This window comes from Chenopodium quinoa, unplaced genomic scaffold (assembly GCF_001683475.1).
Source record: "Chenopodium quinoa cultivar QQ74 unplaced genomic scaffold, ASM168347v1, whole genome shotgun sequence".
Taxonomy (NCBI): domain Eukaryota; kingdom Viridiplantae; phylum Streptophyta; class Magnoliopsida; order Caryophyllales; family Amaranthaceae; genus Chenopodium; species Chenopodium quinoa.
The window spans coordinates 3,869,131-3,879,449 of NW_018743292.1; the positions used below are offsets into that span (position 1 = coordinate 3,869,131).

At 38.8% G+C, this 10,319-nt stretch overlaps 1 protein-coding gene across 1 annotated transcript; it reads right to left on the reverse strand.

The window, feature by feature from the left end:
- Window positions 1-425: 425 nt before the first annotated feature.
- Window positions 426-6,300, reverse strand: LOC110736482 (putative pentatricopeptide repeat-containing protein At1g12700, mitochondrial). The gene is made up of 2 exons (XM_021916700.1): window positions 1,611-6,300; window positions 426-807 (listed from the first exon to the last, which is right to left on the reverse strand). The coding sequence occupies exon 1, from the start codon at window positions 5,852-5,854 to the stop codon at window positions 4,061-4,063; it is 1,794 nt and encodes a 597-aa protein (XP_021772392.1). The 5' UTR covers window positions 5,855-6,300; the 3' UTR covers window positions 426-807; window positions 1,611-4,060.
- Between the last annotated feature and the right edge of the window lie 4,019 nt (window positions 6,301-10,319).

Here is a 10,319-nt window from a genome sequence, read left to right on the forward strand (position 1 = left end):
AAAGCATTTACTTTGTATTTATTCTACAAAACACAATTTATACTCCGTAGTATTTAAATTAAGAATTAAGGTAGACAAATCCTCCAAAGTAACTTAGTCAAGGTGCATTTTGCTCCCAATTTGTGGACAAGGCTTAATTCATCAGCAGTAGAAACAACAACAAATTTCCATTCTTTAGGGCTCTGAGACTATGTAACTCAGAGAGTATAGTGGTCTTCTTCTCCAGTGAAGAAACTGAACAAAGTATCTATGTCGTCTCACCTATCACACCGGCTCCCATCAACTTGATAATCAAATACATAGAGAGCTCGTGGATCAAATTCATTTCAATATACAGATGACGCTGAAATGATCTTAGGCTTTCAAACTTCAGTGAGTTCCAGATATGAGAAGGTAACTCTCAATTCATAGAGTAAAACACCTGATTCCAAACAAAAATGATGCTCGTTCAATTAATGAATCTGGCACATCAACCCATCATCCAAGTGAGATGAATTTCATGTCACCTAAAGGATCACTAAAATAAAATAATAACTAGGAATACACAGATTACACACTAAAAGAACGTTCAAGTTGTATGCATTGGCCTTATTTGGTGATGATAACTTGAAATATCTTTGATGAGCTTCCATAGAAAGGAGTTTCTGTTGAGAAGGTTTCTTCTTGAAATTTCTTCAGTCATGTGCAATAGTATTCTTGGAATCAAGTTCTTCACTGAGATCTAGTTAAATTAGAGAAAGCCCAATCACAATTTCCGAATCATGCAGCAAACACGACTTGCAGGCTCGGGAAAGCTAATAATACTGACTAAAAAAAAAAAAAAAAATTAAAGTCAGTGAAGCTAACAGAAAATTTTTCAGGAAATTGTACAAAGCAAAAGTGTAGCAGCTAATTTGCTCTTACGTTTCATAAAATATTAAATATCTTATAAACATATTTGAGTAGAAAAAAACAGAATAGACTGCAGACCGATACTCAAGAAAGACCTTATTAGATTTTATACATATACTCGTATATTCAAAGAGTTTCAGCTTGAAACATAAACACACATCAATTGTTACTGATATAAACTTCTTTTTTGCAGACATATTGCACTATGTTTTTATGCACGATAAGAAAGAAGACATCCAGCAACCAAATATAAGAATTGTAAGATTCAAAGTCATCCTTTCAGAACTGTACAAAAATATGAGCACCATTTTGTTACGATATGTTCTATGTCTCTATTCCAATAAGTTGTCAAATTTCTACGCAGCAACCGCTCCTGTTAGGCTTTAGATGCATTACTGACTTATTCAGGATATGTTTGACAAAGTTTCGTATACACTTTAGTATAATGAAATGCTAGCAAATGATGCCGATGATTATTTAAAATTTACGTTTTCACCATACCAAATCACCAATGTAATCATAATTGCAAGTCTACAAAGTTGCATTTGAAGAATGAAGAAAATGAACATGTATGTGGCTACTACATGTTGTAAAATACAGTTTTGCCACAGAACAATGGAAGAAAATGAGCTAGTTTTGTACTTCCAATTAACACAGGAAACAACCAGCATTTCAGCAATATCTTTTGATCTGTATAAAGCTATTCATATAGGGAGTACCTGATTTTCAGCAACACATCACCAGGAATCAAAGTGCTTTCCTCATTTGCATGACACAAGAATTAGGCCCTGAAATCCAACAACTTATATGGTTTGCGCGATTAGACAAGAAGCTGGTTTATTACCTGGAAATCAATGTTAGGTTCAGCAAATTGGTTTTTGTGCAACAGAATGAACAAATAAGTTACTCAGATAGACCGCAACGATGTTGAATGAAAATTTTCACTAAACAGGTCAGGTTCTAGACTTCTAGATACATCAAGCTATTTTCCAAAATCAAGCCTTCCAACTACAAGAATAATCAAACCAATAGATAAGTTTAAGCACCTAAAGTAAAGGTAACAAAATAAGATACTTAGATACCCTGCAGCTGTATCATCCCATCAGTCTAAAAATGGACAAGCAAACCAAATACTCGTACGCTTGTAGCAGTTATAAATCTTATCATGCAAGAAACATAAACTGAATATTGGAACCTGGTAATCCAAAATCTAGACAAATGGGAAAGTATGTATGTTCACTACTCCTAAAGTTTAATATAGGACTTGAAGATTGAAACATCATAAAAAAAACTCTGGTTATTGACATAGCCTAAAAAAGATGTTGCCTGCCACCCATTGCTTTACCAGAAAACTCCATTGATTCCTTATGAAACTGTAGTTTGGGAATGTGACAAGAATTCCAATCTAATATCTTCCGAAAATGCATGTTAAATGAAAATCTCATGTACCTCGATCAATTAATTCATAATATATCAGTGCTTTCTGGAATCAAGTCTGCCTCAAATGATAACTACCAACTTTCAAAATGCAAATAGGTGTTTTTCTTGTTTATCATGTCTGAAGTAGGACATAAATATTATAAGGCTAACATCGTAACTTGAAAAACAAAACAGTAGATAATGTGTAAAAAAAAAAAAAAAAAGACGAAATATTAATTGAAAAAAAAAATTAAGAAAGAAAAACCCTTAAACTCTAGAACACAAGCAATGTTTTCTTTAATTTTTTGGTAAGATAATACATTCCAGAGGTCAAAGATAGATAAAAGAAATCCTAGCATCAAAACTTTAATAATTAATGTACTATACTACATAAAAGTGATTATATACTTAAGTAACAGAAAGATGAATATGATACCTAAGAAAATGGATATTTAAGGAACAAAAATTTACTATCTTTGCAAACATGCAGTCGTCTCAACTTCAATTCAATTGATATATTTCTAAAGCAACTCCATGGGCGAGTCATTTTAAGTAATCAGAAGACAAGACAAGAGCCGGAGCCATCAATGTACAATTATGTACAGTTAAAGGTGAGAAAATACCTGGATATCACTATACCTTTTTCCTATTAAATTTATTATCACTATATAGAACAATAAGCCTCTGATAATGATGCTAAATCTACATTGTCAGTAATCTGATCATTAATTATGTATGGATGATTCACCTTTGGTAGCGGCACTTAGAACTTAAGAGGAACACCCCCATTTGCACAAGAATGTCAAAAGAATTCAGAAATCATAAAATGTACCTATCAGATGGATAACATCCACATACAAAATAACAAAGTACCAAATAGAATATAATGTACTAGTTATCTGGGGCCTTTTGGAGGGGGAGGGGGGGGGGGGGGTGGAGCAAAGCTAAGTTCCAACAGATTATGCCATTTAAGCATTAGAGTATTACTTATATCCTAATCCGTATTAAAATTGTCAATTACTGAAAAACAAAACATGAGGTATATGACAGTCATCAAGATGTCCTGATTCAACTCAAAACTTTTCCAATGAAGAAGTTTACTAGCCCAGTGGCCCCAATTTTGAAAAATAAATACACATTTTGACAATAGTTTGGGGCATTTTGAAAATGGGATATGTCACATTCTATGGAGAACAGTGCACATAGATATATTAAATTGACATCCATAAAATAAAATATTTCACAAGGTCTTTTATTTGAAACACTCATCAAGGAAAGAACTACCAAACAGCCAAGACAAGGATGGTTTACCCATACTCTTCTTCAAAAGGCTCTAGTGCCATGAATATCATCAGCAACAAAAGCTGCTTTTGCATGTTGAAGCATTCTCCCAAGTTCAAGATCTCCGATTTAACCTTCCCAGGGTTTCCATTCACAAAAATATCATCACACTTGAAATCTCAATAATGACGGAAGGATTTTGACAGTGAAGACAATCTAACCCTTTCAAAATCTGTCTAAACCAATTCTTGATAGCCTATTTATAACCAAGATTATGTTTCTTGCAATACACGAAGGTCAAAAAATAGACTAGGGACTATAAATAGAGAACAGAAAAAACCATACAGGTAGTTATCTCTGATACACCTTACTCATATAGAATCTTCACTAAGAGCATAAAGTGGAATTCTTGATTATCCAACATCAAAAGTCTACTACCTTTGCCACTTACAAACAGCTCAACTTCAATTCAATTGATAAATTTCTTAAGCAAGTCCTTTGATGAGTTACTTAAGTTGCCAGTAGACAAAAGGGTAACAAACAATGAGAAAGTGTCAGCATCAGCTTCAAATCCTTCCCTAACCATAATGTCGCGGTAATATAGTGCATTTGACAAGTCATTATTGAAAATGTATCCTCGGATGATTATATTATAAGTACAATCATTAGGGGGGCTACCATTTTCCTCCATTTTGCTTAACAAGTGAGCAGCTTCACTCATGAGCCCTTCCTTGCAGAAGCCCTTAATCATTATAGTGTATGTCTTACAATTGGGTTGCAGACCCTTGGATACAAGATCAGAGAAGAAATTTGCAGCATCTTCAAGTTGCCCAGCCTCACACAAGCTGTTCATTAGGATATTGTAAGTGACAATATCAGGCTTGATATGTTTATCCTCCATCTCTTCAAGTAATGCCACTGCCTCACCCAGCTGTGCACTTTTGCACAGGCCATCTAGTAATGAATTATATGTGACAACATCAGGAGCAACTCCGTGAGCTTGCATATCTGTGAAAAACTTCTGTGCAAGTGCAAGTCTATTGGCTTTACACAAGCCATCAATAAGAGTGCTATAGGTTACAACATTTGGTGTTATACCTTTCTGAAACATACTTTGTAATATAGTAAGAGCCTTGTCAATGTTTTTGAGTTTGACATATCCATTGATCATAGTACTCAAACTTACAAGATCAGGCTCACAACCATTCTGGACCATGATATCAAGTAGCTTTTCTGCATCTTCCATCTGACCACGCAAACAATAACCATCAAGTAAAGCATTGTAAGTAATGATGTTAGGAGCTACACCTTTGTCAGTCATGAGTCTTAAAATCGCTTCCGCTTCCTCAGCATTACCATCTTTACAAAACATGTCAACAAACATGTTGAAGGTTGTAACATCTGGTGCTATGTTGCTCTTTAACATCTCAGTCAATACACCCTTAGCCTCTTCCCTGCATCCAGAATTGTAGAGGCCTCGAATCAAGGAAGTATAGGTGACAACATTAGGTTGAATGCCATCGGTTTTCATAGCGGAGAAGAGGTCCATAGCTTGTTGTAATAAGCTGTCCTTACAGAGACTATCAATAATGGTGCTATATATGACAAGACCAGGCTTACAATGACCAGCAGACTGCATTCTGGTAAGCAAAGTAAGAGCACTGGCATTGTCGCCGATTCTACAAAGGCCTTTGAAAATAGCACCATATGTAACAATATCAGGCTGGAAACCTAAATTGATAATCTTATTCAACAAATGAGCAGCTTGAGGTAGCTTATCATTAATAATATAACCATTGATTAAGGTGTTAAAGGTATAATCATTTGGGGGATAACCAAGTTTAAGGGATTTAGCCATGATAGAAAACCCGAAATCAACGCGGCCTAAATGACAATAACAATTGGCGAGAATACCCAACGAATGCCTATCGTATTTAATACCAAGTAATTCAAGCTGCCTAACGAGAGAAATAATGGCGGAATGAGGATGAAGGCGTTTCAATTTGGAAATGGCAGTGAAGAGCTGATTGAAAACGATAACAGAAGGAAGAGGACGCAAAGAAGTCAATTGATTGAAAAGGGAAAGGGGTAATTTGAGATCAAAAAACCCTAATTTGCATTGTTCTTTAACCGAATTGAGAAATTGAAAACGGTCGTGAATAATAGGAATGGAGGAGAAATAATGTCTGGAATAAAAATGGAGGAAATTACCAGGAACGCCATGAAAGAAGGAAGAAGAAGCTCGATGTGTAATCTTCTTCATATCAACTGCTTGGAGCTCTCACTTGTTTATTCACAGAATAGTGACAATTGCAGACTAGCAGCTGCGATTTTCTTAACAAATTAATATTTCATTTTCCATAGAGAAGAGAGTAGAACTATAGAAGAAACAATTAGGGGTCGTTTAGTTCGCAAAGTGGAATCGGAATGGAATGAGGAAAGGGTATGGAGGAGAATGGAATGAAGCCCTTGAAATGTGTTATGTTATTTGTTTAATGACAAAGGGAAACAAATCCCACTAGTCCCACCACCACACAACCACCTAATTCATTAACTTTCCACCTTTTCCAGCTACCATCCATCCACCAAACCACTCATCGCACCTCCCCCACCATTCGCCGCCCTACGCAAGCCCTCCCCCACTCCTACGCAGCTCATCCCTCCCCCCAAAAACCTCCCGTAGCCCAGATCCTCCACCATCATCATAGTAAGTGAAACGCTAAACATCGCCCGCAATTTACCATATAAAGCCCACAAATATGATATGGTTTGACCATTATGCCCATTTTCTAAAATTGAAATAATCTCGGTGTAAAAAATGTGGAGCCGTACTGGCTCGCCGGGGGAGACCGGAGGGCAGGCCGGAGATGCGGGGGACGCCGGAGGTACGTCGTCGTCGACGGAAAACGAGGTAAGTCACCGTTAAAATTCACGGTTTATCGTCGGAGTGGCTCCGGCGCCTAGGATGGACGCCCAAACCGTAGCCTGGACGTCCAAGCCAGACGCCAGAACCACCAGAGTGGCGTCCAGCCCAGACGCCCAGACCACCAGACTGGCGTCCTGGCCAGGCGCCACTCCTCTGGGTGAGGCGGCCCTGCCAGGCGCCAGTCCAGTGGCTGTGGCAGCCCTGGCAGACGCCACCCTTATAAATTAAATTTTTTTTTCTTTTTTGATTTTGTTGTTTTTTATTTAATTTTTTTTTTAAAAAAAAAATCGAAAATGATTTTTTAAAAAAATTCGAAATGGGTTTTTTTTAAATTAAATTTGAAAATTTGAAATAGGTTTTTTTAAAATTAAATTTGAAAATTCGAAATGGTATATTTTTAAATTTAGTTTGAAAATTCGAATTGGGTTTTTATAAAAATTAAGTTTGATTATATATAATTATGCTTTTTTTGTGTTAATTCTGTGTAAATATAGAAATTAAATGTATTATCCGTTAAATGTATTTATTGTAATATATAATTGATGCAGGAATATGGTGGAGACGGAAATGATTACAGTGGGATATTTGGACATGATGGTCCATTCGAAGAAGCTCAACAGGCGATTGATTGGGCAAAACAGGTTGCAATTGCAGCTGGATTTTGCTTGGTAGTAGTAACTCATAAATCTCAACGGGATGGTAGAATGGATCGCATTTTGAGATGTGACCGTTATCGCAAAAGAGAAGAAAGAGATTTTCGTACAGCCACTCGGTTTGATACAAAGCGGAAAGGTTGTGGGTGTGAGTTCAGAGTAAAGGTTCGACAACTACGGAGTCGTGACGGTTGGGAAGTGATTGGTTACTCTAAATGGGGGTATCACAACCATGAGATGATAGTATATGAAGAGGGTCATCGACAACTGAGCGGCTTAAGTCCTGCTGCGAAACTAGTTGTGAAAGAAATGAGTGATGCTCAAGTGAAGCCTGCTAAAATATTAGCATCTGTGTTAGAGAAATTTCCAGAAGACCATCCAAACCGAAGACACATCTACAACGTCAGACAGCAACTCAGGTTTGAACGGTCAGAGGGAAGGAACCCTATACAGCAGCTGCTACACCAGGCACAATCACGTGGTTACCTGTTCTGGTTTGATTCTGATGAAGATACAACGGAGGTGACTCATCTTTTCCTTGTGCATCCTGATTGTGCTGATATGATCAAGTCTTGTCCATTTGTGATTTTGATCGACTCAACGTACAAGAAAAACAAGTACAAGTTCCCACTGGTTGAGATGGTTGGGATGGCTCCAACGAACCAGAACTTTCTGATTGGTCATGCAATCATCAAGGATGAGACGGCTCCAAGTTATTATTGGGTGTTGGAGAAGCTGAGAAACTACATCGGGCCTAATGTTCATCCAGCAGCCATCGTCAGCGACTGTGAGGGAGGTCTCTTTGCCCCCATAGCAGAGCTGTTTCCCGAATCGAACCACTTATTGTGCACATGGCACATCAACAACTGCGTGAAAGTGAAAGCCTACAACCTTTTCAAGAAGAATTTGGAAATGGCAGAGAGATTGGTGAATGGTAAGTGGCGGAAGATCCTACAGGCTACCACAGAGGAAGCGTATGAGCGAGCATTGGCTAACTTCAGGGATTCGTACCAGTGGTGTCCGACACTGGTGGACTATGTGATGCATCAATGGGTCCCTCATAGGGAAAAGTTTGTCAAATATTGGACAAACCAGGTACTTCATTTTGGGAACACTACAACATGTAGAGTTGAGAGCGCTCATAGAACTACCAAGGACTGGATTGATTCATCGACCGCTGCTTTGGATACACTGTTCGCTAGACTGAACAAGTCAATTGAAACTCAGAAGAACGACATCAGGAACTCTCTAGAGGACTCCAGACGACGACATGGTACGATGTATAGCCATTTTATATTTAAGATTCTCCATGGTCGTGTGTCGCACTACTGCTTGGGGTTGATTCTCACTGAGCTGAACAGGGTGAGGGACTTGGCTGACGAAGTGTATGCTCGGTGTGGGTGTACTATTTCAGTAACTCATGGATTACCTTGCGCATGCACCATTCACCGCGTTATTACAGAAGAAAGGGCGTCGTTACATGTTGATCAGGTCCATTCATTCTGGAGGACGCTTGTTATTGGTGAGCATGCAGACACTCAAACGGCCGACCGTGAACAGGAGGAGTTGGAGCAGTTTCGTTCGATGTACGACCGAGTGTCCTCCAGCCATCCTTCTATTATTCGTGACGCTACTCATGTACTTCATGACATGTTCCACCCGTCTACCTTAGATTATGAGGAACCCGAAGGAGTTGACCGTCCTCGAGGTCGACAACGGCGGAACAGGAGTGCGTTTGAGTATATCCGTGGTCTTGGTCGTGGTCGTTCTCGTGGTCGGACATCGTCATCTAGTCGTAGTCAATCTTCATCGTCTGTGAATATACCCCTGAGAACTGGTACGTTGTGGTTGTTTTTATTGCACATAGTTTTAAAGTGTTACTCCTGCCTTCTTAACTGTCTATAATTATATGGTGAATAGGAAGAAATGATGTTGATCAGTTTCCGTACAAGGAAAGGATACCTACGATCATCATTTCGTACTTGGAAGGGTGGAATGATGTAATCGGAGATGGTAACTGCGGATTCCGGGTCGTGGCTGATGTTTTTCAAATGGGCGAAGACAACTACGGTTTGGTGCGTCAGTTGATGTACAGCGAAATTGCCTCTAACTGAAATGTTTATCGTCATGTGTACCAGGATGACTTGGATGGCGCTCTGCGGCGTATCCGGTGGGGAGGTGGACCTTGCGGCCAAAATCATTATTTTGACGCGCCCCTAGATCTGTTTGCCGTTGCAAACATTTACAAATGCGCAGTCATGCATTTCGGCCTGGGAGTGCATAGTCAAGCTTATTATCCTTGTACCACGGTTCTCCCTTGGCGGTCGCGTGAGACTGTCACCACACCGGTCAGAGAGCTAGCTATTGCGTTTCTTGGGTCGTCATACAGACATTTCATCCGACTAGACATGTCAACCGATTTTCCAGTGCCACCGATTATACCTCGGTGGTACAACATTCGCACAGCGAGCGTAGAGGGTTGGGATGCGCTATATCATGACCGGATCCACGAATGGAACACCCTAGCTGCATTTTAGTTTTTCATGTTTACATTCTTTATTTGTAATCTTATTTGTACGTTGCTCTTTTAATGAGAACATTAATATTTTATATTGTATTGCTTACTGCATTCTATATGTTGCATGGGTAAGTTGCGCGGATCCACGAACGGTTATATCAAAATTTAAAAACAGCACTGATAATATGTTTAAGTTGGAAGCTAAAAGAACAATCTAAAATGTTACAATCTTACAACATAATGTCCAACATAATTCTCTATAAATAAAATACAATAACCATCAGTAATCCCTCCTCGACGATGACTCCCACTGCGCAAGGGTCTATTCCAGACTATCAACAACAGCTCTCCCTGTTGCACTCATGCTGTCTTTCTCAAGAGAGAGTTTCTGTACGTCCTGCATTATCTTTCCCATCCACTGCATACAACAAAAAACAGAAGATGAAATACAATAACAACATATTAAACTTAATTAAAAGACAACGATAAATATAATAAAAGACATACCGCTTCCGTGGCAGTAGGCGGTGGCACATAATCATCATCGCTGTGGTCGAGATCTGCGATCAACCTCGGGTGCGAATACCGGTTGAACCATTCCATGTAGTAATGGTCACACATGGGAGTAACC